The sequence below is a fragment of the Accipiter gentilis genome, chromosome 8 (assembly GCF_929443795.1).
Source record: "Accipiter gentilis chromosome 8, bAccGen1.1, whole genome shotgun sequence".
NCBI classification, from domain to species: Eukaryota; Metazoa; Chordata; class Aves; order Accipitriformes; family Accipitridae; genus Astur; species Astur gentilis.
In genome coordinates, this window is record NC_064887.1 from 12,698,258 (window position 1) to 12,725,899 (window position 27,642).

At 43.1% G+C, this 27,642-nt stretch overlaps 1 protein-coding gene across 1 annotated transcript; it reads right to left on the reverse strand.

The window, feature by feature from the left end:
* KDM4A (lysine demethylase 4A) lies at nt 1-27,611 on the reverse strand. The gene is made up of 22 exons (XM_049807785.1): nt 27,549-27,611; nt 26,957-27,109; nt 26,494-26,669; nt 25,261-25,375; nt 24,211-24,404; nt 22,701-22,750; nt 22,076-22,179; nt 20,874-21,011; nt 19,705-19,955; nt 18,784-18,974; nt 17,167-17,516; nt 15,265-15,385; nt 14,472-14,650; nt 11,972-12,176; nt 11,640-11,716; nt 10,825-10,880; nt 10,091-10,199; nt 8,942-9,130; nt 8,074-8,244; nt 7,457-7,576; nt 6,725-6,817; nt 1-5,665 (listed from the first exon to the last, which is right to left on the reverse strand). The coding sequence occupies exons 2-22, from the start codon at nt 27,092-27,094 to the stop codon at nt 5,525-5,527; spliced, it is 3,168 nt and encodes a 1,055-aa protein (XP_049663742.1). The 5' UTR covers nt 27,095-27,109; nt 27,549-27,611; the 3' UTR covers nt 1-5,524.
* Nucleotides 27,612-27,642: the final 31 nt, after the last annotated feature.

Below are 27,642 nucleotides of genomic sequence, written 5' to 3' on the forward strand. Positions count from 1 at the left end.
TCCCGCAGCAGCACACCAGCACCATGCACCACTCCCATTTTCCACAGAACTGGATGCGACTCAATAGCTCTGCACATGCAACCTGCAGCCAGTCAGCACCCACCACCCACACTAAAGGCACCCATGTCCTGCACCCAGATACTGAGTCACTTTTTTTTTTTTTAATTGCTTGTGGCTATCAGTAATGAAGTTTGAGTTAATCCCTTTTGTGAGGATAGGCACAAAAATTAACCCCAAAGGTGGAGAGATACTGTATTCAGGAGAAGCACTAGCACTGGAGGAAATGAGAATCAAGCATATTAACATCAACTCACATTCACAACCATCTGATCACCATGTATGAAGCTTCTCTGGAGGTCCATGGGTACAACACGCCTCCTGCCTCCCTAAGTTCAGCAAGACTGTGGACTTGATTCACTCTACCTGAAGTAGTTTATTTTAGTCTATAGCATACTTGTATGTAACGTACCACAGTGCAGCCACAGGTACTGCTTGGACATGAGATTGGCTGGTACAAATTTTTGAGCTGCAAAGGCATGTTTCTCCTAACTCTACATGGAGGACTTCAGCCTGAGTATGAAAACGTCCCAGCACACCGGCACCCACCTTTCCTACAGCCTGTGAGAAGGCAGCTCTTCCTTCAGCCAGCAGTGGGGATGAAAATGCATGCACAGCATGAGGGACCCACACTGGGTATGCCAGGCAATGACTCAAGCGGAACTAACTCCCCCAGCCAAGGTGGAAGAGCCCGGACAGCAGGCCTGTTTCATTTCTCTCTTGCATCGTGTACCAAGGTGTTCACAGCCCACTAGAATTACAGGCCAAGGACACCTCTTTTCAGGCTTTCTTACCTTCACTCAGTTTTGTCTAGAATTAACACATATACAATACCATTTTAATCTTTTTCCAGTACCACCCTACACATTTCCCTTGTTCTCCAGGTGCTGTCAGAACAGTTTTGACTTCAGCATTGTCACATTACTCATGCTGCAGCAAGGCAGCTGTGGCAATGTTTCTGCGTGGATCTGCTACAGGTTCCTCAAAAGATAGCAATCAGGTGACTGTTTCCCATTCCTCTGTAGACCATTCTGGTGAGGTCAAAGGCAAATACTGATACACACTCTCAGCTATGCTCATTACTGGAACCAAGCAACAACACACTCGCCACACCTAAGTGTTGCACTCTTCACTCATCCAAAGGAGAAATCCAAAGCTGCTGAACAGCTCTAACAGCAATGCAAAGAAATTAAGAATAATTACAGGAAAAGAGGAAAAAGGCTTATTTTGACTTTTAGCAATACACCATGTTGTTCACATTGAACCTAAAATACTACACACTTTACACTAACCTACCTGCACACATTTAAAGTTTCTGTGCAACGTCTACAAATTTGTCAGGGAAAAGGAGATGTTAACATTTCCCCAAACTACAAAAGCTCGCTCCAGGAATACCTGGCACTTTAGGCTCCAAAGATATGGGCTGAAATAATACTACAATGAATAAGCAATTTACTGAAGGTCACCTGGTGTATCAGTAACAAAAATCCCTGAGCTATGGTAGAAGAATCTCCTTTCTCTGCCTGCCAGTTCAGCAAGTCTTAACCAGCACTGTGAAATTCAAGAGTCAACACTGAAGAACAGAGCTGTTTGCACCAGGCAAGATTTTCTGATGACTCCTCTGTTGGCACTGCCACTTGCAGCTACAGAGCGAACCTAAGGCAACTCAGCTCTTAGTGCTGATGTCTCTGTACTTCAATGAGGAGGGGCGATTGTGGCTCTGGCCCTGTTCTAGCTGAACAGCCACACTGGACTGAGTCCTTAACAGAACTCCACTTAGCATCTCTGAAAGACACCTGAGAAGTCACTGGATAAGTATTAAGGCAATGCTTAGAAAGGAATAATGCTAACAGAAGAATTGGAAGCACGATGAGAATTTCCAGGTTACATTGCTTTAGTTCTTAAATTAGTCTACAGATTGTCCATTTTGAATTTAGATTTATTACTTGATAAAATTGAAAACAACGTACAGGCTACCAGAGTCTTGATTTCATCCCGTGTTTGCATTAAAAAACGAGCACAACTGCAGACATGTCAGACAACAGAAGCCCAGTTAGAGAATGGAAGAACAGAGATGCATTGGAAGCCTTGGGATATGTGGCTATGCTCCTCAAACAGTGCAGAATCAATTCAACCCAGCTCAAAACACTGGGAAGAAAGAGGAGCGAGGAGAATGGGTCCTACTACTGATGGTACTATCTCTGGTCATCTAAGGGGTCTGCTGATGGAGAAAAAGGTCTCCTAGAAGTCTAGCCACAGGCAGAAACATTACTGCAGTCAAGTGCTTTACAAAGAATACAGCCACCTTTTTAAACTTTATAAAAAGTAATCACTGGCTTGCCAAGCTCATCCTGAATTGAGGGCAAGCCACTATCAGTTTATAATAAAAATGCTTTTTATGGGTCCAGCCTGAACCAGCCGCAGATGGAAGCTTCATGAAAAATGAAGTGAGGTCTACTGCCTGCAGCAGCACATGCAACAGACCTAACGAAGGACCATCAGAGCTCCCATGGGGCATATTGAGCCTGATTTCCTACTGAACACATTGAAGAAGCACCTGCCTAGCTGATACTCTGGCAGCACCTTGCCCTCATTGGAATGATGCTGTAACAGGGATAAATACACTTCCAAAAACAAACCACTGGAGAAAATTATTGTCAGTCAAGATCAAAGTACAGGTAACGGAAAGCATATGTACCTTTGAGACAGCTGCTCTGTAAAGAGCTTTTATTGCTACCTGTTATACTTCAAGCCATAAACCCAATTGTTTTTGCAAAGTCAAATAACATAGACCCGTCAAACATTAGGGTCACCATTTTTAAGTTCACGGAGAGAAGCCAAAATGCAGTTCAGTCACTGCAGTAGGTAAAGTATGGTCATATTTGAACGATGCAGCACAAGAACTGACGGGAAAATTGGGAAGGCCCTTTGTCTCAGAGTACAGGATGGCAGCGGTTTCCAACACAGTGCAGCCAACTGACAAGAGCAAATCTGGAGCCTGCAGAAAACATGGCATAACAAAGCTCCTCTTCCCGAACAAATACTGGGCATAGGAGCTCTTGAAAGTCACTCAGTACTGCTAGAGGTGGGTGGCAAAACTTGCTGCAGTTGAACAACAGCACTCCAAACAAATCCAGCTGTTTTGTACTAGGTCATCATTTTAGAATGAAGCTGTCAAGCCAGGTGTTTGCAGCACAGGTAGCACATGGCACCTAAAAGGTGCATTTAAGTTATATGGCAGTTTGGGAAGAAAGCCTGAACACAGGCACCTTTTCTCTGGAGGGAGAATGGCAGATGATACAATGAGTATGTTTTTCAGTAATATACAGGTAGTGTTCAGCCTACAAGAAGTTAATATCAAATCTTAAGATATGCTGACAGAACAGAGGCAAGGTTGTTAAGGCCCTGCCAGCTCTTCTCCACGTTTGCTCACGGCATGTCACTTCAGAGAGGTTTATGTACAAGTTAAGACATCAAAGTGCAATTTCGTTCCCATTCCCCAGACCAGAGTAACTGCAGCTACTAGACTCTGGTCTTAACGAACCCTAGTTTTATCAAGCCAACTATCCCATGCATCAGAAAGCGATTTAATACCCTGAGACCAGGAATTTTGGACATGGGAAAAAACCAAAACAAAACCACAAAGGAAAGCCACTGTCTCCTTTCAGAATTTGTTTAAGCCTTCCAATACTGATGAACGAGGTATTCCACCACAAAAATGGGACAGAATACCTCTATGCAAAACAGCGGTTGTGCAAATCTTCGCTACTCATATCAGCCTCCTGACCCTATAAAAATGTAGGGATAAGTAAGATTTTCTTTATAAAAGTTGTAGTTTATTTCTTTTCTGATCAAGAGTTGTATCACTACACCATACTACATTTTATTGCTAATCACAAATCGATGCACCGGGATTTCAGAAGAGTTTGGTTTATAGCGTTGCTATGTAACAAAAGGAAAAAAGTTACAAATCCAGGCTTTGCAGACACATTGCCATGTCCCTATAGAAGCAGGGATGCATTAGGTCTGTTTCACTAGAAAATTCTCCTCTTGAACTGTTTCTGGAGAACACATAACCATAGTTTTCTCCAGCAGGAAAAGTCACCCCATCATTCCATGCAAAAAGAAGGTGGCCAATCTGCTCCACAGCCTAACATACCTTTCCTACAGAACAGGAAAGGAACATGTATTTACATGGCTCCTACTGTGGTGCACTAATGCTTAAATTACTAGGAGCAAGTTGGCACATCTTCCAGGTGCACCTACTACCCAGCTTAACTCAGCTCCCTGTTGCTGGTGTAGCAAGTTCTCTCCAACACAACTGAGATGTGCCCTACTAATACTCTATAAAAATGCTGCGGTAACCTTTGCCAGACAGCAACACAGCAGCACTCCTGCTTCAGAAGAGCATTACGCAGCCTTTCAGTAATACATACAGTTCAGTGCATGCTTTATCTGTCTCAGACCCAATATTAGCTGTTGTAAGCAAAAGCCTGCAGCCACATGACAGATAGTGCTGCCACAGAAGAGGTACTGCACTGCTTCAGATACTGCTGCCCTGTCATCCCCAATACTGTGATGCTTGGATTTCAAGAAGGGAGAGTTAGGACTCTGTCCCTTTGGTCATTATTGCCTTAGAGGGGGTGGGGAGAAATTAAAAAGAAACTCTTTGGGAGCTAAATGTCTATTGGGAGCTGAAACCCTATTCTTGTTAGAAGGCTGCACTGCGCAGGGCTCCAGACAGATTCATTGATTCTGAGGCACATACTATTAAACTTATGATTAAGTCAGTCAAAACAAGTATCAGAACAAAAATATTAAACGGAGGGTTAAATAATTTGTCTTATAGGATTCAATTTCACATTTCACCTGTTCACACAAGCACCTCCTGTCTGCTTGGACCTGAACAGCCTATAGCTCAACCCTCAGAAAGGAGGTGCTGAGAAACAAGAGACTGAAGCTGCTTGCGACAAAAAAGATGCTTATAAATATAAAAAGAGGTTCAATTCAAGCACCAGTAATACTGCCTGCTCAAGCCCAGGTGTGGTCACCAGGGAGACTCCCAAAATCAGGAACATTATTCAATTAAAACAATAGACTGTACTATTCTGCAGCTGCCAAGATTCCTGGCTACAACTCTCAGAAGAGTTTGCCACCTGTCAAAATTGTCTCTAATAAAAAAAGCAAGACTGCTCGACGAGATGAAAGCAACACCCCCAAGCTAGCTTACTCAGTAAGGACCCAACTTCAGACCAGGAGTCTGCAGGCATCAGCTTCAGCAAATGGGATCTGTTTCACTATCCAACAGCTGCCTTTCAGCTACTGCAGAGCATCAGCTTTTTAGCTTCCTTAAAAAAAACAAAACAAAAAAACCCTGGATTCGAAGCATCCAAATATGGCCTGTTGTACTGGAGCATTTAAATCCTTGGGGGAGATGGGCATCTTCTTCCTCTGCCACAGGCAGCGCTTACTCCATGATTGCCCGGTACAATGCAGGTTCAATGTAATCTTCACGGTAGCGTGAATTGATCACTCTTTGTCTCTTCCTCTCCTGTCTGACCTCCTTCTCTGCAAAGATCTCTGTGAAGCGCATATCTGAAGCTATTGACTAAAAGAAAAAACAGAATTAGTCACTAGAACACATATCAAATCCTTGCCTCCACACTCTCCTACTGCATGTAAGAAAGAACCAAGTCAGGACGTTTAGGAACATCCAGCTGCCTTCAAAAACTGACCAAACACAAGAAGAAAAATATTTAAGAAACTGGACTTAAAAGTCTGGGGATAAGTTTAAGTGAACTGTAATCAGAGATCTAAAAAAAATAATCACAGGTTTCAAATTTAACTGAGTAGCTGATGTAAGTTCACAATCACTTTCTTAAAGGAATAAACACACTCATGTGTTCCAACTTTCAAGCAGTCTAGTACATTTTGTGCCTTATGGAGCAGGCATGTTTAAACACCTGGTCAGGATTCAGCTACCATACATTCTTTCGGAAACCTCTAACACCCTATGCGCCTGCCAACAAGTTCTGCATTAGGGTGTGCATGATCACTCTGTAAAGCAAGATACCATAGCACGCGGTCCGTAGTTCTGTTTTTTATAATGAAAAGCATAAAACAACAGAACAGGGACCCAAATGGGCTGTGCAATCTCCATCCTTGGAGATAATCAAAACTTGACTGCAGAGAGCCCTGAGCAACCCTGTCTGACTTCAAAGTTACCCCTGTACAGGTGTGTGGAGCAGCTAACTGCAGAGGTCCTTTCACACTTGAATTATTTTACAATTTTAAAAAATGGCCAGCTCTTTTGATGCCATCCTACTAAGAGATTTTCAGAGCAAAAGGTTAAGTGAAGGAACTTGGCCATTCTTTGCACCGGGAATAGACAATGAAACTTAACGAATACAGACATGAAAAGGTATTAACGTGCTGTCCCAAACAGTGACTCTATGCTATAAACTCCCATCTCTGCAGAACGAGAATTAAGGCCTCTCCAGCGCGAGACAGAACTTTGCTTTTGTAGCCTGATCAACTACCAAGCTTCACAAAGATTGAGGAGAGCATCAGACTCTAATCTTTTGCTGCCATGCACTCAGCTTGTTGTTCAAGGACAAATTAAGTTAAATGAGCTTCTTTAGTAGAAGTTTGCACCCTGTTTACCCACCAGCCTTGACTTCACTCTCTTAGGAAGCTCCTCTTCAAGAGTATACACATCATCCCTTTTCACCATCAGCTGTGACCCATCTTCAAATTCCACCTAGACGAAAAACAGAAGCTGTTCTGCCAGAAGTCTCAGAAGTTAGAACCCTCCCACAGCTACCCAGAACTTGCCTTCTCCTCCCCACAGAGGCCTCTCAGGAAATAATCTTCTACCACTTGAATTTTATAACATACATATGCAGGTATGCACACTGCAACAGACTTTAACCAAAACCTCACTGAGCCCATGACAGTAAAAGAAGCCCAGCAAGTTTTGGGATATTCTTGTAACACCTGACAAGACAGTCTGGCTGGTCATTTCAACATGGCCTTAACATTCATCCCTTTGGAAGTGTGCAAGGTACGATGCACTCTCACAAAACAGAGAAAAGCAAATATCAAATATTTTAAGTAGTTTAAGCTACAGGGACAGAGTCTGCTGAAGAACTGCAGATCAGCAATTTTTCAGAAGCTGACACTTTCAAGTAGGTAGCCAGATATAAGTGGAGTTGCAAGCAACCACTTTGCACTTAACTCCAGCAACTGTTACCAGCATCTGGCATTGCTGACAAGACTGAGTAACTTCCCCTGAAGTGTTTAACCATGACTGCCCTATAGCAATGTGCACTTTAAGAACAGCGCTGTTAACATGATGAGCTTGTTATGAGTGATCAATTTTCAGACAACAATTCTGTACCTGGTACATCTGGATGGCATGTGATGCGACAAACTTGGCTCCATAAACTTGTCCATCTGTCCATCTCACCTGCACAACTTCCCCTTCAGCAGGGGGACCTAACTGAAGACAGTCTCGACTCTACAGGATAAAGGAGGAAGGTGGGAGAGACAAGGACAAGGGTAAGAAGCTTCCTTACGTGAAGATTCAGCAAACCACCAGGGAGTCTATCCCAGTCACATTGCACATCACCCCAACAATTACTCCATTTTAGAAATGGAGAACTAGGCTGAGAGACATCCACCTATATCATCTGTATTTAAATCCCAGTAGTGGGCCCAACTTCAAAGTACTTCATGCAGGAATGGTATGCAAGTATCCGCAAGTTTTCCTTCAGACCTACCACTGCTAAGCAGCCAAAGATTAGCTGCACTCCTTGTTACACCTGTTCCTGTGTGCCCTCAGTTAAGTCACTCTCATGTAACACCCCTAAGGCCATCTTGCAGCACATGTCAGCCACAACACAACCTGGGGTTGGAACAATTACCAAATCCCCTGGTGTGTTTCCTCTGCAGCAGCAAGAATGAACTTGCATCATGTGCCCTCTACCGGAGCCAGATTCCCACTGCATAACATACCACAATGTCCTCTGGATACAGGTTATCACTGAAGGAACCATCATCAAAGTTGACCTCGTAGAAAGTCTCCTTTGCAAGGCTGACCACTTCACATTGATAGAAGCGACCATTCTTGTGCTTGCTGATGACTATCTGTCCAGGTGACAGATCCTGGAGTGCAGCCTTAGCTCGCTGAGAAAAGAAAGAAATCACTTTTTACACAATGACTCAATAAAGAATGTGTTGAGGACCATAGCTCCAGTGCAGACAAGGAAGCAAAATATTTTAGTTCAGGTGAGTAACTCTACGCAAGACACCATCAGCAGCATTTTTAGAAGAGTTCTGTCTCTGGAATTTCAAATGCTTAAAGTCTCATCTGTTAGATGCTGCTGTCCTTAATTTACTCAGTAAATTAAGCTCTGATTCTCTAGAGCAATGCAAGGCCTTTACAGTAAATATTCTCTAATAGATTGTTGTGGTTTTGATGGCTAAAAGGGCTATATGGGAACTTCATAAACTAATCAATCACTTAAACATGAAATTCTATGACCACTCACGCAGCCCGCTGGAGTCCCAGCACTATCTCCTGCATATTAAGTATCACAGCAGAAACCCTGCTATTACACCTCATTACAACAGCCACAGGAGGGATGTAATGCTCTCAGTCCTTCTGGGCTGCAAACCAAAATACAATAAAGGACCTGACTAAGATCACTCAGAGCAGCAGCAAGGCTGGGATCAGAATCCAAGACCAACACTGTTAGATTATACTGAACACTGTGAGAGAGCCAAGCCTTCAATGAAGTTTTAAAAGAATCACACAACCTAAAACTTCTCAGTCCCTCCAAGATACTGCAGTTCAAATCCTGGGAATCACACACCTACTCACCTCTGCCTGAGATGGAATCTTATGCCTGAAGCAGGTAATGAAGACAACAAATGGCCAGTCATCAGGCTGCATCATGACTCCTGCTGCTTGGGCACAGCTGACATGAAAGGATGTAGGACACCGACCATGTGAGCACTGTACACAGCAACCTGCAATTCTCTTTCTTCGTTTCTTGCAGAAGATGCATTTCTGTGGACAGGAAACTAGAGGTTATCGGCTGGCACTAGTTTTTACCCCACACAAAGGGCTGGCTGGTCTAAGAGTCTGATACTGTCCCATTTACTTTCTGTGAGAGCACTGCTACTTTCTGAACAAAAAGAAGCAAAAGGCTACCAGTTCTAGTTTATGACAAGGCAATAATTCATAAATTTAAAATAACCCCACAGACAAAAAATGTACATTAAATATCTACCAGCTCAACATGCACAAAGCATGCAACCCAAGGATCCTAGCAATGGGAGATTTTGGATTAAATCAGCCTACAATGCTCCACAGCGGAACAAGGCCTTTCAGCACTTGGCTATTAAGTCACACAAAGACAAGCAACAAGATTAGAATAATGGGCAAAGAACACAGAACAGTTAAAGTTCTGTCACTACTAACCAGCCACCCAGTTACACTTGGGTCAGGCCTGATGGGCTTTTGTAGGAAAAAGTGTTATCTGTAATGCATTAGCATATACAAAGCAGTTAAAAATCATTTCCCCCTCAACACTGAGCTGTTAAAAGAATTAAGTACAGTTGCTTTCTTGCTGAAGACATTCCCCCATTATCCAAATGCCTCGCATAACCTGAAGCATCTCATTGCTCAACAGCAGTCAATAAAGCAAGTTAAATACTAGGGATTAGAAAAACAACAAACAAACAAATATCACCATTACACCACTGTATAAATGTAATTTGCCACATACGGAAAACTGCGCTCCCCTTGCTGACTCCTCATCTGAATAAACACACACTAGAACAGGGAATGGTTCAAAAAAATGGCAACAGGGACAATTGCCATTTCCCATACAAAGAGCAGAGCAGATTAAATATTTCAGTCTGGAGAGATGACTTGGGTTTGAAGGGACAAGCAAAGTCTCCCAGATTCTGAATGGACTGAAGAGTCACTTTGAAACCCTACCAGTGAAGCACAGGTGATCCTTACCAGTCTGAAACGTTGCAGGGGGATTTTGCCAACATCTACAGGACTCCGCTCTGCAATGTTCACAAATTTTGCCTCCAGTACAGCTACAGCACACATCACATGAACCCACCTATCAGGACAGAAGAGGAGAAAACCAAATTAATACGCATTAGGCTGAGAGAGGATGATTTGGAGTTTAAGTAAACACAGTTCTGTTGAATTTTGCCATGTAAATCATAATAAATAGCCTCTGAGAGCTAGCAGTGCAATCCTCCTTCCTGCTGCAAGTAACAGGGCACATGTCGGGCAAAACCAAGACTGCTTCATACTTCCAATCTACTACTAGTAGATTAAGTAGGCTTAACAGGAGAGCAATTTAGTGTGGCTTCTGCTGGTTGCATACCTGCATTATAAAAGCCCGCCTGATAATCCTCTGTCAGAAGGTACTGAGAGATGTCACCTCATCAGGAAACTTATTTTTATGTGGTACATTATACCTCTGCACTATAAAATGCAAAGCAATTAACAGCTGCTGTCAACAGAATGAGAGTGAGGCATTACCTGAACAGATGATGATTGCTGCATATCAACACAATGTGAACACACTTTACCATAGCCCCCCCACTAACAGAAAGTGTGAAAGGTGTTGTTGGACACTCTGTTACACCAAATGGAGACATTGGCTTTACTAGGTTACCCTCAGCTACTTAGGAATTGAGCTTCTCCCTTAAGGTCAAAAAATCTGGAACACTCACTTGTCATCATTGGCTCTCTGCAGTGCTCCTCCTCGTAATGAACACAAACAGCAGTCCTGGCACAAGGAAGAAAGCATTAGCTGGAAGAGTGAAGTCCAGAGTGGTACACTTGCTTCAGAACTTCCTCCTCAAAATGCATGTCCAGAGGAAGAAAATGGTTTCATGGTCAGAAGAGAGCCAACTACCTTGTACAGATCAGCCCTTTAGCTCTCAAAAGCTGCTACCCTTAGGGCAACAAATATAGACTCAAACTCTGTTGAAGGCAAGCAGACCTACTACTGAAGACTTGTTCAACTTGTTTGTTATGGGTTCCTTTTACAACCACAATACCCCATATCCTTTGAGGATGTGTAAAAGGATCTGGAACAAATAGGAGCAAATACAATTCGAAAGACTGACCCATTCTGCTGACCTAGAGTCTATATAGTTTTTTGAGGGAATCCCATTCTTCTTGCTGCCTTCACAGATGCACACCTCCGTAGTTATAAACAGAAGTTACTTTCTATTTTAGAAATAGTAGCTACCATAAATTAAGACAGACAATGGAACTATTTTCCACATTCATGCAGAACATCTTCCCTATGACTCAAGCGAGCTCAGCAGCTTTGCACTAGTTAAAAGGATTAATCACTATGGCTTAAAAAACACCAAAATACAAGAGACTGGCTCCTAAACATTCTCTAAATTGCCTTCTTTTAACAGGAGAGAATAAAAAAACCAACAAAACAACAACAAATCGCTATGGAAATTAACTTTGTAGCCAAGTTCCCAAATGTACCAGATTCCATCTGTGAGAATCTTATGAGAAACTTTACCTCTTCTAAGGCATTTTCTGTACACCTGGAGCACATCCAGTCTTCAGTGGCCTTATCAGGGGATACGCCATAACAACCTGGAACAGACACATCTCACTTAAGAGCTTACCTAAACTCAGACCCATGCCCCTAGGGCCCAGAAGTAAAGCAGGAAGTTAAATCAACGAGCCTCACGATTATGCAGTCAACTCCATACTTCAATGGCCAGTACCACCAGGTGAGGGCTGAACTTGAACTGTTTGCATATTAAACAGATGGGTAGAGGCTTGCTATGATGTATAGACTTACTACAGAGAACACTAGAGTTTAGGGTTAAGTCTAGACGCACTCACTTGCATGAACACAGACACGGCAGTTCTTGCAGGTGATGAGTACGCTGGTTCCATCTTCCTCTAAGTAGGGCGTTGAAAGATTGACGTCAGTGCTGCAGCCAGTTGTAGTAAAGCACATTTCAGGAATCAGGGGTTTGGTTCGGATCTTCCCATCCACAACAGCTGGAGCTACTCCAGAGTTCTGACTGTTGCCTCCACACTCTGCCTATAAAAGATGGACAGGGAATTTAAGTTTTACAAGTAAAACCATCTCACATCATCTTTACTCACCCATTATTCCACACATAAATCCAGTTTAAAGAATGAATGATGGTACTGAAAGACTAAAGAGTTAGTAGGTTAGGTGAAAATGTAGTTAGTTTATAAAATCCTCAGCTACTGCAGCTTCAGAATGAAATTATTTTCTACCCAAATGGCAAAACGTAAGGTCTGAACTGCATCCCTCTAATGAGCAACAAGATACACATCAAACTGCATCTGTTCTCACAGAAGAGAGGGAATCACCAAGCCCACCTCATGTTCTATGGGCAATACCTCTGCTGCATTCCCTACACCCTCTAATACAGAGGATCATAACACTGCTATCCAGCATTGTACATTTATCTTACCTCAGTATGGGAGGATTATGATCACACAAACAGATACCTACTGCAATCCCCATTATTTTTTCCTAGTGTAGTTCTGAGCAAGTCTAACAGCCTTTGATATTAATTTGTCGTGGGAAATAAGCAGACTAAAAATGCAGTTTCCCAGTTAAAGCCCAGGAGACTTTCAGCTAATCTTTTGTAATTTATTCATCTAAACCAATGTCAAATCAAACTGCAATTAGACGTAAAGTTTACGGAGATATGCTTCCATTCAAGTTACCGTTCCTAACAGCTAAATAGAAATTAATCGTTCTCTTTGAAGAAATGTTTCAAACCATCTTTTGCACTTCACAGGCCACCATAAAAGTAGTTTGCCTCATCTTTTAAAAGTATTATTAGAAGAAATTGCAGTAGCAGAATAAAGCTGCACTGTCCCTCCTACAGTGCATCAAGAAGTAGGAAAAAAAAAGTCCAGGTAAGCGTCACAGTTGGAAGGAAACTGACATGTTTTCAAGAAGTCTTCTTTATTCAGATTCGTTAAAACTTACTGATTTACACTGAACATTGCACGTCAAGCAAAAGACTAAATGACTGAGGGAAAGCTATAACAAAGTTGAAGAAAATATGACGGGTTTTTTTCCAAGCAGCTAGATACTTTTCTTCTTCACAAAGGAAGAGTGACTATTTGTCTGGCATTTCGTCCCAGTTTTTAACTGAATGGGTAACTAAAGTGAGTTCCCAGACTTCCTATAGACTTTCTGAAGTTGGAACAAAGACCCTAACCACAGCTCAAACCTTGGAAGACTTTCTGCTTCACCGCCTGGTGTAGACAGACATTTGAAAACCTGAAGCCACAGTTTTCTGCTTAGTAGCATTTAGAACTCAAAAAAGAAGCCAACAGAACTTAAACTGTCCTCAAATTGTTAACTTTATACATTGTCAGCACTAGTGAAATCCCAACGTACTATGCAGCTTCTGTGTAGAATTTCCAGTCTTAACAAGAATCTACTCTCAGACAGAAATAGCAAGATTGAACAAAAACTACGGTCTACGGTTTTCATGGAATTTCGGAACTATATGCAATAGAAACCCTCAACAAAAATTTGAGGTCTTTATTTCCAAAACTGTGGTGAACACATTCCTAGTGCCACCATAATCATACAGTGATCTCAAATGAATCAAATATGCTCAGCACATGGGAAGGAACAAACTACCTCTAAGTTGCAGGTTGAGCACACAATCAAGAAAACTATTCCAAGCTACCTCAAAATTACATAGCTTTGGCACAGCAAAAAATTTAGTGTGGGACTCCTGCCTAAGCATTTAGTCAACATGACAAAGGGGTTCTGCAACCCATCTCAAGCTATGCGTTGCTACAGCTGTACTTTGTTAAAGAGAATTTTCACATGCCATAGCTACTGTCAATATGGATATACTCCAAGAAAAGACAGCTTTCTATCTATGCCATCCACAAACACAACCCTATATCATTTTAAGTAAATGGTTTTCTTCCTTGCCAGCTCCCCAAAGACCATATGCTATGAGTGGATGTAAAGTGTTTTTCAAAGAATTGTAGAAGTGAAGGTGTCAGTGCAGAAAAGAGAAATGGGATTTTATAGTCAGCTCCAGCAATATCCAAGCTCCATTTTGTGGTTTGAGAAAAAACCACAGAACAAAAACTTCTGCTGAACAGCTGAGCAAGTCCCTGGGAACCCACAAGCAGTCCCTCACAGGTGTGGTGAGGTTCACCCAATTGTGCTCTCCTGGAACAATTCCTTCGCAAGACTGCAACACTGATACAGCTTTTGCTAACTGGCAATATGCAAAACGACATTTTTAAAACTACGCATCACAGCAGCAACCTATTTGGTTATCTCTATGACAATACGTATTAACAGACTTGGTCTACATACCTGATACGTCTGGAAGAGCATACAAACAGCACAGTAAGGAGACTGCTGAGCCATGGTCCGATTGTATTCTTTTTCAGCCTCAAAATTTGGTGGCCGATTCTGCCACAGCTGGCTAAGTGGCTTGGCCCATGCTTCTGTCTCCTCAGCCTCTTCTTCAGGAGTTAGCTGCTCTGATGCCTCTGCAATAAGAGGTCATTAACTCAGTGATTATATGTCCTTTTATAGATAACCTTCTTGCAAATGAAATTAAGGCAAGAAGTTACGAATGAAGATGAAGAAAGACTGCCAGAAATCAAACTGACAGAAGAGTGATGGGAGCCAGTAACTCGGTCTCCTTTTTAAGAGCCTTCCACTAATCAAGCAACCATGCAAACACAAGATAGGCTTATTGGGTGAGAACAGCATCAGCTCCTACATCAAGACTAAGGCTGTCAGTCAAAGAATCTGGTGGTGGTTTTCTGTTGTTGTTTTTTTTTTAAATCACGAATATTTACATCAATTACTAGAATGCTCTAAGGCAGATGCTATTAAGCAACAGTCTCTGGTACCAGTTTAATTTTCTTTTCGGAGTTGTGACTTTCCAAAGAATGGAACAAGAAAGAAAGAAGACACCACTTGAGAGAAAAGTTTAATGATGCAAGCACAGAAAAATGAGATAAGCACCTTGTCTAGGATGCAGAGGTGTCACTTGCTGACTCCTGTTCATCGCCAGTTACTTAATGGAATACCCTATACTGTCCACAGAAGCTAAGACCCTCTCTACAGTTTCCCAAAGAGCACAAGGCTTACTTACCATCATCACTAATGCAGTCTTTAACCAAGAGCGGGTGATGGCGTGGCAGCTTGCTCAATGGCTGGCGACGACCCTTGGACTTCTTACTCTCCTTCATTGATCTTATGTACTCCTTTGCTACCTGGAAGAGGAGAAGCAATTCAGCAGTCAATTAGCATATGTCCTTCTGACATTATTTTTAAAGGAATTTATTTTGAACTTAAAGAATCCTCCACAAAATGCACACATGCTTCCGTAACTTTATTTCTAGCAAACTAACTTCAGCTCTAAACTAGCTAAGTTTCTGAAAGAACTGGTGCAGCAGTTTTGCTAGGGAAAACCAGACAGAGCTGTACTAGCTCTATTGAGCCATTAGAATAGAGACTTTTCACAGGTCCCAACATAGCTTTTCATGCAAGTCTGTTTATATAAGAATCATGTAAAAGACAGAAACAAAGAAAGACAATTTGAATGGTTCAACTTCGAAGAGTCACTCATTCTGGAAAAATCCTCAGTTTGTGTGTGAAATTAAAAATTCCAAATTTAAAAATAAAAAAATAGTAAAATTAAAAAAAATTACAGAGTTCATTGGCATCTGGAACTAACAGGCTTATTTTAAATGAAGGAAAAACTTTCACCTTCTCTGCTTATTACTTACATTGATGTCTTTCCAGACAGACTGAAAGAAGGAGACTACAACAATAGTTAATTCCTCTTCCCCTTAGTCTTATGTAAAAATAAGTGACACACTGACAAAATACTACCAACCTGACAAGCAAGACAATGATTTTAACAGCCCAGGAAGCCTCTCACTAGATAAGAACTGCCCCCCCCCCCCCCCCCCTTTTTTTTCTTTTATAAATCCATTATTCCTTTCAGAACACAAGCAAGTCTTAGATTAAATGCATCTTACATTTTTTTAGATCACTTCCTTTTCATAAAAGAAGCCAGAAAAGAGCATAACAATCGTTATCTCTCATCTCCTACATACAGTTGGATACAAGACTTCTAAGAAACAGAATTGCTTTTATTCACATGGAAATTAGCATTCCCAGTTGCCATCTGATGGAAAATTTGTTTCAAAATACACCACACTGGAGAAAACTATCTACAACCATTCAAAATTTCACCTTTTCCCTACATGGAGTGTGCAATGGAGACATCAGTATCAGCAACATAATTTCTTCAGTTTAATTATCCATGAGAACTCTTTCTCAGTTTCAGCTTAAGTATCAACAGATTTGCCCATTTGCTGTTCTGTTTCTGCAATTCCTGAATTTCAAAGACATAATCATTACCTGCCTCCCACTCTCTAAACACAGATTTAAAGAGGGAAACAAAATAATTTGGAAAGACACCACCAGGCAAGATTTTAACTATTACAGCCTTCTCTTGGGTTGTCTAATAAAACATTCATTGGCAGTTCTTAAACACTCAGATTTACATTCTCCAAACCAATACTTTTTGTTACATAATTTCTTTTTTTAAAAGGGACACACACATATATAATATGTATGCAATTTTATATTAAAAACCCCTCAAACGTATTAATGTGCTCATAATAAAAGCTGGATTGAACTCGATTCATTTTAGGTACAAATAGGTGTTTCTTACTATAAAAGGACCTGAATCAGCCTGTTAACACTACCATGTCAAAACCACCAAGCTACCCTTCACCTTAAAGCACTTAAACAATTTAAAGAAGTTCTTAAAATAGGAGATCTCCTCGTTTTCTAGAAGAGGTAAGAGTATAAGACTTTAATCTTAATTCTTGTTTGTTTAGCAAACTCCGTAGGCATTAAAAAACACATTAACAACTAAGCAACCTGTTATGCAAACACCAATAGAATGAAAACGTAATCTGCACAGATAGGAAGTTTTGTAATACAGCCCTTAAGCTTTCAGTACTCTTGCCATTCATACCTCTGCCAGTTCTTGCTCATTCACACTGGCGGTGGCACTGGCTTGCTTTCCTGAAGTCTGTTCATTGTCAGATCCGCTGGCATCCCCTTTAGCATAGCTATGGACTGTAAGCACCCCAGCTGGCCCAGGAAGAGTTCGTTTTGCCAACAGATCAGTCGATTCAGAGTCTGAAGAACCAGAATATGCAGGCGAACCGGACTGAACACTGGACGTTGCACTCTGCTTTGAAGGGGGCAACACTGAAGCATGTGAAATGGAGAGATCCAATGCAGCTGCTTCTTGTTCTTCCTCTTCTTCCTCCTCAAGCTTCACTGTTTTCAGTTCTTCAAATTTGGCTGAGTCCACACGATCTAGAAGAAAGGATATACTGACTTTTTCTGAAGTCTGGGCAGTGGAGACAACATTTGTGCAACCATTTGCACAAAGCCAAACAGGAAAGCAAACTGCTACACACAAAAAAGTGACACTAAGTCACGTAAAGAGTACATAATTAATTCAAATACCTATAAAAACATGGGTGGCTTAGAAAGAGAGAATAAAAGCATCTGCTCATGGCCTCTTCCAGCACAAGAACTACGGTATATCAAACGAAACTAGCGGACAGTGAGTTCAAAACAAACAAACAGAGATGGTCCTTTATACAGTGCAGCTAAACAGCCAAACTCCTGGCCACATGATGCTGTGGGTAAGATGTTACAAGGGTTCATGGGAGACTTAACAGAAGAAAAATAAAACCCCAAACCCAATAGAAGATTATTAAATACAAGCTGCAAAGGGCTGGAAAACAGAATACTAGAGGGAGGCATCACAGATGTTTGCCCTGTTCCTATATTGTTCCAAAGGCCACTTGCTCCTCCCTTAAGACCAAGGATAACTGACCCATTACAAGCCACATTAATTTTCCTCCAGCCTACTTATTACAAAATTACAAATAAAACATCTATACAGCATACCAGACCCACACTACCAGGAAGTGCACATATGTTTTACTAAGCAATTTCTAGAAACAGGTCACATTACACAACAGGGATACAGAGGACCTTAAGACTACTGAGGCATCTAATGGTTTCTGTATGCAGGCAAGCAAAATAAAAAGGGCAAAAATCAAAAGCTAGAAACACGAATTTCTTAAGCAAGTCTCATGCAATACTTTTTGTTCCCTTTAATTCAGCAGAAGGGCAACATCCCCATGACTTATCTGGTCAGTCAATCATTGAAGCAGCTACAGGATGGCTGCCTACACCTTTGCTCTCCCCCAGCTGGGGAGTTATCCACAGATAGGCTACAAGGGCTAACAATTCAAGCTGTGGTTATTCCATTTATTCAAACCAGCAGCAGAAGTGTCAGACAAATTTAACTAAGGGGCACAATGTAAAATTGTTCAGATGCACTCTTTGGTCTTGAAAAATCAAATGGTAATATCTCAAGTCTCATGACAGTAAATTTTTGAAGTGCTTGCCATGGCTCTGACAAACTAGTGTCTGCTTTTTTGGAGACAACAACATCCTACCAACCACATTAGATGAAAGAGTGCCCCAGATTAAGCTCTACAGCTTCTCTCCCTGAAAAATACCACCCTGTTCCCCCGTACCAGGATAAAGCTTGACACACAGTTACCTGGATGCTTGAGCCTTTGTTCACCTCGCTGCACAAGTTCACTCGTAGGTCTCTCACGAGGCTCTGCCATATCCACTTCATACTGCGCAGAACTCAGCTCCTCCTTGGGGAAGGCCTCGCTCTCACTCACCTCCTGAGGCACTTCTAGGCAGACCCTGTGCCTTTTTGTTCCTATGCGATGCTTGGGGATGCTGCAGAAGACAAATCCATATGTCAGGTTACCAAACACGCAAGCATATTGAATTTCCGTCTGAATGCACAAAATATAGCCTGGTTTGGATCAGTGTTTTATAAGACAGCATCTGGCAAGCCAAATAGTTTCCGAATTATTCTGAAGTGTTTTCTTTGCCTTTACAGAAGCAGAGTCAGTAATCCTTTGGGATGACTCCTCAGCATCTGTTAATCATGTATTAAGCAGCTATGTTCTAGTCAGGCATTCTTTACCTTAAACAAAAAGAATCCAAACAAAACCCAACCCATTGCAAAACAACAACAAAAAAACACCACCAAAGACAGCTTTGGGAACCGTAGCTGACACTGGCTGAAAAAGATTTAACTGCAAAATGTAAGATCATTAGCCTGCCCACCTTCAGCAACCAGGAACTGCACACCGATGTTGCAGCTTGCAGCACTGCTGGTACTGCAATTTGCTCAGTGTACACTTCCAATCCAAGCTTCGGATGTCTGTCCAAAGATGAAGAACTACCTTCCAAGCTGGTGCATTTCCTGTCTATCACAGACCATCATCAATGTGGACTCAAACAGTAAAAAAAAAAATTAAGAGTAAAACGTATTCCCAAGAAAACAGATTATTGCTAACTCTGACTGCTGTTGTTCTACCAGAATGGCAAACTTTCAATTGCAGCTGGGCCCAATTTCTAATAATCCAACAGAAAAGCAGAGGACTAAATAAAGCACTACCTTTTTGTCTCATCCCCATCCACTTCCTCTTTGCACGTCTCTCCTGTTTCCATTTCCTCAGCACACTGTTTCCCATTCTTGACTTTTTGCATAAGATCCCCTTTAAGGAACTCTGCTGCCTCTGGGGTTGGAAGAGCATGGTCAATGACAGTCACATCCTTCCCAGCTTTCCAAAGCTTGTAACGATCTGGCTGGTACTTCCTCACAAACACATCCATGGAGATCTTCACCATGTCCTTTCGACAAGAGCACTGAAGTCACAGAAAATATTCCAAGTAAGGCCACATACTTAACAATTCTAGTCTGCATTCCTATATCACTTTGCTTTGAGGAGCTTAACTGAAGAAAAAAAAAACCCACAGTTAATTGAGCCTCAGAACTCTCAAGACTCTTTCCTAGGAAATCAAAAGGGCATATATTAAGTTACTAAAAACTGGGCTGAAAAGCCAGCAAAAACGACAAAACAGGAAACCAGATGCTATCATGATAACTAAGAAAGAAAGCTCACCAGCCTATTTAAAGAGCTGCTGGTAGAAGCTGACTGTTTTAAAACGACCTTATACAAAACCAGCCAGCAAAACCAGAGACTATAATGAGGAAGTTGGAGCCATACAAACTCTGGGCTGACCCAGAGCAGTAGAGATTCCCCTCATCCGGGCATGGTTACAACTAGTGCTTCAAAGCATTCACTTCAATGTAACTTCTGCAAACATAACCCGTGTTTGTAAGGCACTTCTACAGGGATGTAACACTATCCAGTCTAAAGGTTCAGCCAAGATACTTATTTTGATAAGTGACTTAAGTTACCAAAGTCATACTTGGAGGCTAAACTGTCAATAAATAATGGTTAAAATATCAGACATAATACTGACGAATCCTGACCACCAAGCACACCCTTTCATCTTTGGAAAGACAACCAGTACCCTGCTTTTCTTTGAAGCTTCACTTGATCTACACAAAGCTAAAAACCCTGTTATATGCTATCCACAGCTCAAACAAGGACATGAAGTAGGAGGCTGACTGGACACGGTTACCATATCAGAAAGCAGACATCGCATCGTATATGGACAAAGCACTGAATTCACTCCCTTAGAACAAACAGTGGGGGCTTAATGAGCAGCAGAGCATTAGGTTATTTGTATGCAACAGGATGGCAACAGACCACTTACCAGTACAGACTGCTTCCCATACTCGATCCACCGAAGAGTAGCAAAGTTGGTAGATTCAGCACAGTTAAAGCCATGATTAAAGCCAGCATGATAGCTATAAGGAAAGGTTATCATGAACTCTCCAGCCTCCTGTGTCACCTAGAAGACAATTGAGACACCGCATTGTTCACAACTGAAGAGTCTACTTGGTGGGTCTGAATAAGAGGAGCTCCTGTAGCCCTCACGCAGTGTATCCTAAACCCCCACCCACAGATGGTGGTTGGAGTTATGTGCTGCAATGGATAGACTATTCACTATTCTCCTACCTATGTTAAGTATCTGTTTACTGGAAAGCAACACTCAACAGTTTTTTACTAAAACACAACACAACTGGTCAAAACAGCACAGAAGGTGGTTAAGCATATAAAATAGTCTGTGACAAGCTATGTGAAAGTCATAAAGCTACTTATCTCTGTCAGCTACAAGTTTGGCTGAGCAGTATCTAAGGCCAAGTAAAATTTCTATCCACACACAGCTTGGAAATTTACTGCTATTTTCTTTTGCTGTTCATATTCAAGTACAACTCTGTCAGCCTTCCACTGCTGCTCTTCAACACTTCTCCACTGTCTAACAAAGGTTCATGACAACAAAACCCTTCAGCTGCCCAAACAGATGTGATAGTACTTCTGAATAAGGACTCAAAGACTAGATCTTCAATGTGTATGTGTGGGGAGCGGGGATGGCAGGTTATCATCTGAGAAAGTAAGGAAGTCTATAACGTCACTAATGTAATGAAAAAAAATTAATAGGGAACAAGCCATATTTTCTATTGAGAAAGCAGATCACAGCAAACAAAATTAGCAGGGGACAAGTCTGAAACAAAAAAAGAACAATCTCTCTTCACTGAATACACAGCTAAGCAATGAAGTTAATCTAACACAGGATGTTGTGTACAGTTTTAAGTTTTTAAAAAAAATAATCAAAAAATCACAGAAGACAGAGTCTTTGTTTTTAACAGTCCCTGACAGACTTTGCTATCTCAAACTCTTTCAGGCCCCAACTGATGGATAAACAGAGGTATAGTGGGAAAGGATTGCCTTATACCCACTGCCTTGTTCTTATTTTCCTCTCTAAGCATCTGCTGTTGGCTGCTGTTAAGAGATGAGACAGGGCTGCATGAACCTCTTGACTGAACTGGTATAACTGTGATTACTTTTCTACACCTTATCAAATGGGATGCCGTATTTCTTCAGAATTGATGGAGAGATGAGGGTCATCTTGTGACGGAGAAACGCCTCACAGCTTTGGGCACTTCCTGGAAAGAAACCTGTTTAAAATAAAGGCAAGGAGAGATGTTACCATTCTGCTGTGAACTAAGTTAATTTTTTCAGTAATTTTTAGGAAAAGTTACTGTCTAAACAGTACTTTTCCCTAAGCCTACAAGTATGGACCACGTTATTTGAAGTGTGTTAGCTAGCATTCTGAAGAAAAAGGATAACTCCTGGAGATTATCTTTAAGAGATGCCAGTTTGAAAGAGCATAAGAAAGACCACACATAGAAGGATCTTCCCTTGGCTGTAACCTTCCAGTTCTAATATTCAATAGTTAAGGGTTTTCTCATTAAAGGTGAGACAGACCACAACTGCGTTATTTGTAACATGACATTTCTTTTGTGTGTATACTACAACAAACACTCAGAAATAATACAATCTATATTCTAAAAGTTCAGTCATGCCAGCCTGCGCTCTTATAAATGTTACAGGTGCGTTGTACTCTAAAAGAGCTGAAAACCATTGTGGCTGTCCATCCCACCTTCCGCAAAAGGCAGGACATGAATTGCCCAATTACCTTTTGCAAGTCTTTCCAGTCGCTTCCCATGCTCTGGAGGGATAGAGTACCTGCAGTCATAAGAACAAGTCTGTTAAGTTCAAGTGACATGACAAAAATCTCAAAGTTTGACTGGAAATCATAAATGGATGTCAAGGCATGAATTACTTTAAAATATAAATCCTCCATCTCTACACTGTCTCTTTCAAAGTTCAATGATATAAAGCTAAAAATCTTTATCACAGACTTTTACCTCTCTATCCCAAGAAAAATCAAGAGCCAAAAGCTGACCATCTCCTCTACTGACTTTTGCTTAAGCTGTCGAGGGAGTAAGAAGTCTGATGTATTTAATTAGATTTGCACAGCAAAACATGAATTACAAGAAGAAAGGGAAGAGCACTTCCTGACCCATCTCCGCTCACAGTTGTGCAATCACAAGTATGCTCAGTGCAAGGAGGAACACAGAGCAAGAGAGAAAATGGAATCATCTCTCTCAGCTGCTCAGACCAAGATGGAACTAAGTCAGACGCAATGCCACATCCTTAAAATGAGCACAACTTGTGGCGTGCTCTTCAGGGCTACATCTCTTTCTGTACACACCTTTTTATGGACTCCACCAACTCCTAGTTGGTTTGACTGCAGTAAATAAAACCACCTACTTAGCTTGCTTTCGCTCTGGAATAGAGTGCTATATTCTTGATGTGAGTTCCTTGTTAAATAAATCAGACTAAGGTATCAGCAAAGTTAACTTCTTCCACGTACTACTATAAAAGAAGCAATGGACAAAGGGTTTATCTGACTAAACTATTGTTTTGTGTTCCTACGCTATTGCCACTGCATGGGGTTGTTCATTGGTCACACCACACTAGCTATTATTTTTTACTTCAAAGTTGTATTAGAAGGCAGCCAAAAATACTAGTTTCCAACAAAAGTGCCATGGAAACAATTGTTGAAGTTGCTAGAGAAATTTGTGAACAGAAGGGAATGATTCACTCTTAAAATTCAACCCATGCTACAGAAAAATTCGGGAGCCTCCCCTAAAAACAATCATGAAAGCTCAGACGCTGGATGAACCACTCAGCAAGATCCACTATCCTGCTTTTAGATCTACAATAAATAGCTACATTTCAAAGTCTGTTAAAAATTGCCTGTTCCCCTAGTGCCTGCGTGACAAGAGGCATATTACCTCTGTATGGTCATTTTAGAGCCTCAGGAAATCATAAGCAAGTTTTCCAAATTCTGGCCCTATTGCAGCAGAGAGTGTCCACCTTGTATTATAATTCTGAAGAACTCTTTACATCAGGACAGCAAATGGACTTTCTAGAAGGTAACCAAACAAATGCTACTGAGGACACACACTGCTTTGCAGTTCCTTACAGGTTTCTAGCGTTCTTGCCGTCAGATACAACTGTAGTGCAAGATCAGAGGGATGGTAATTCCTTTAGTCAACTCTCATAACTTCACAACTTCGACTCCAATACTTCATGGTATTGTTTTTCTGCACCTAGAAGCTTCCCTAGAAAAATCTTACCATGACTTGGGTTCCCCAAAATGCAAGTAATTAATACTGTAGAGATCCATGTCCTCGGTATGCCAAGCAAAGGAAGTTTTCCACATGCCAAAATATAGGTAAGGAGTATTCACTCCTTCAATGGTTATGCCGCTTTCATTCTCCACAATATCCAGGATCGTGTTCAATCTGCCAATATTCCACGCATCTACATGCTGCAAAACACAGGCCTCATGTTAAACAAGCATTATGAAGAGCTCAACCACACAACTAAGGCGACAGTTGCAAAAGCTAGCAGATGCTTGTGACGCAGCACATCAAGACAAATCATCTACTGGCACAGCTCGAACCATTAGCTAGTTCACCTAAAACAAAAGTTTCGCATAGTGTTAGCTTACATACTGATTGTTTACTAGCCACATTTATGGAGGAAAAAAAAGTTATCAGCCAACTTAATAATTAGGAAGGAGAAATAATCATGAAGCTACAGACTTTACAGAGCAGAGAACAATAGTGCGAGCTCGAGCTGATGTCTGAACCCTCTTGAACAGAAACACTTTTCATTCCAAACATCTTTTAAAAGAATAAACCATCATAATTTAGGAGACTACCAAGTAGAATGCATACCCTTTTCTAATGTTTATCATCCTAACACATAATGGCTACAGAGCTGTCCCACAAAAACACATGCAGTAGTGGATACCAACACAGCGTGTATTCACTGATCAACACTTCCAACTCCCATATGCCTTTCAGGACAAAGCAGTACAAAAGCAACACTTACGCAACAGCATTGTTTGCTTTCTTGAACTAAACTGTGTTACACTGAAGCACTAACAGAGGTCCCTTAACACATTACCTCTATTAGTGTTCTTTAGCTACCTGGGATAAATGGAGACTATGTTATAAACATGTGGTTTACTGTGTTCCTGTCTGTGTTCCAGACGCTGGAACTCTGCTAAGACTATGATGAACTCTTTCTGCAAGTTAACAGTCAAATGTTACATTAGTATTTATGGAATGCAGTATACAGGGACAACTGTTACTTGAAAACCAAACCAGTTTTCTCACCTTGTCATAAAGCGTGCCATTAACATCAGCGCCGTAGATAGGGGCATTGAACGTAAGGTTCTTCCAGTACTTTCGTTCAAGGTCTTCAAAGTCCGTGTAGCGGGGTGTGCAGTACCTGAAAAAACAACAAAGATACTAAAGACTTTGCAGTTTGATACTTGATGATTCTAAACCAACATCTGCCACCACTGAAAGAATCAAAAGCTACAATAAAAACACCTAATACATGTTACCAGCCAGACCCCTAACTCCCAGAACAGCAGTGACAGCAGCCACAGCTCAGTTCCTGTGAGACTTGGGAACAAAGGATCAGGAAGAAAATTACCTCGCCCATTTCTCGGTTTACTTTCATTTTTGCTTTGTCTGCTTCCCTCGGGTCAGAACAATTTCACTTTCTATTTGTTGCTACTTAGCAAGGAAGGATGTAGTCAAAACCAGAAATGATACAAAGAACAACTTGGGGAAAAAAAAAAAACCCCACACCAAACCCAAAGTTTTCTGCCACTGTAAAGGTAACATCCAGACTCGCCTGCTAGTAAACTGGTCAAGCACGCTCAGTTTACCAACAAAATACCAGCTCTTGATGTCCATTCCCTGCTAACTATACACTGGCCTCTTTGTGCAGCACCGGGGGATCAAATTTACACTCTAACACCCGTTTAAATAGGGGTGTGTCTGTATACATATGTATGTTCCAGACAATCACATATACAGCATAAATGAGTAACTTTCATTGAATTGTTCTATTAGGGAAACAGAATCCTAAGATAACTGATGCGTACTGCTCTTGCAAGATAAAATAAGCTTCAGCGGACCGACTGCAGCTGGCAATTCCAACGCTATTTCTAAGCAGTTATTTCAAAGGCTCTTTTGCTCAAACTCCTTTTAAAGCCATCTTTTCTCCGTCTCCTTTTTCACGTCAAGAACGTTCCTTTCTCTGCTACCCTACTCAGCAAGCATTCCAACGGTCTAGCTCCTGGGGACAGAGAGACAGACAGACCGACGGGAGCCCACAGCGGAAACGAAAAGTTCTGCCGGCATTACGTATCCTCCTGCCAGGTGAGACAAGCCACACAGGTCCCCCGTCCGCACGGCCGGTTTCACAAACACACGCCGCCCGCTCGGGGCGTTACGGTCACGCCGCCGGTGGCAGCGGCACCGGGGGCCCGGCCCGGGGCAGCCGGGGCAGGGGGAAGGCCCGCGGTGCCCACCCGCACGGGGACGCGGACGTACTTGTCGCTGTTGGCGATTCTCCTGAACTCGCGGACCGTCATGGCCTTCTTCTGGATGTTGTACTGCGTGAAGAGGCCGGACTGCCCCGTCACCACCTGCTGGATGGGCGCTGGGATGACGAGCTCGTCGATGTCATCGTAGCACCGCCGCGGCTTCCACTCCTTCGGAGGAACTATCTGCAGGAAGCAAAACGCACCCGCCGTAACCGCCGCCCGGGAGACCGTCAAACTTGGGCCGACGGCGCCGAACACCCCCGGCGGGGCCGAGGCCGGGGCCGGGGCCCGGGCCCAACACCCCCCGGGGCCGGGGCCGGGGCCGGGGCCGGGGCCGGGGCGCGCCCACCCCCCCCCCCCCCCGGCGCTGCGGGGCAAACAAAGGGCGGAGGCGGCCCGTCCCCGCTCGGCGGACGAGGCCCGGGGCCGGGCGGCGCGGCCTGCGCCCGGGAGGGAGGCGGGGGTCGCACCTTGGCCAGCCCGGCGCGGTGGGCGCCCTGCGACTCCACGTAGGCGATGTACCGGCTGAAGTCCCGGAACTGCTCCATGGTGGGGCGGAAGGTCATGATCCGCGCGCTGGGGTTGAGGCTCTCCAGCTCCGAGGCCATGTTGCCGGGCCGGCCCTGCACGGAGGAGGCGGGGGGGGGGGGGGGCGGTGGGTGTGTGTGGCGGGCGGGCGGGGGGGGGGGGGGGGGCGGGTCGGCCCGCGCACCCCTCCCCCACGCCGCTCCGGGCGGGCCGCGTCGCCCGCGCACGCCCCGCCCTCTCCGCCCGCCGGCCAATCGCCGCGGGGTCCGCACCAGCCCTGCCTCCCCATTGGCGGAGGGGGCCTGCCCGTCAGCACCACGGCTCTCTCTCCCTCCTCACAGCGAAGAACGCCACCGATCCACGCCCCTCCCCCACCCCCACCCCCCGGCCGGGGCGAGCCCGTTCCGACGCGGAGGGCTCCGAGTCCCCGCCCGGCGTGTTCGCGTCACCAGGGCGTCCCTCTTCTTCGCCGCCTCCGCCCTCCCCTCCCCCCCCGCCACCGGACCAACACCCGGCCGCCGTATCCCTCCGCACCACGCGCCCAACGAGTCCGGCAGGCCACCGACGCCACCGCGGCTGTTCCCCACCGCCCGAGCCCCGCCCTGCCGCCCCGACCCGCCCCCTTCCC

What these genes read in the sequence shown, in the direction of transcription:
- KDM4A (XM_049807785.1), bottom strand. Translation starts at nt 27,094, where the DNA reads ATGGCCTCGGAGCTGGAGAGCCTCAACCCCAGCGCGCGGATCATGACC. An exon ending in AGAATCGCCAACAGCGACAA is followed by an intron (nt 25,376 to 26,493) that starts GTACGTCCGCGT and finishes TTGTTTTTTCAG; the next exon opens with GTACTGCACACCCCGCTACA. An exon ending in GATGGGGATGAGACAAAAAG is followed by an intron (nt 18,975 to 19,704) that starts GTAGTGCTTTAT and finishes TGTCTTCTGCAG; the next exon opens with CATCCCCAAGCATCGCATAG.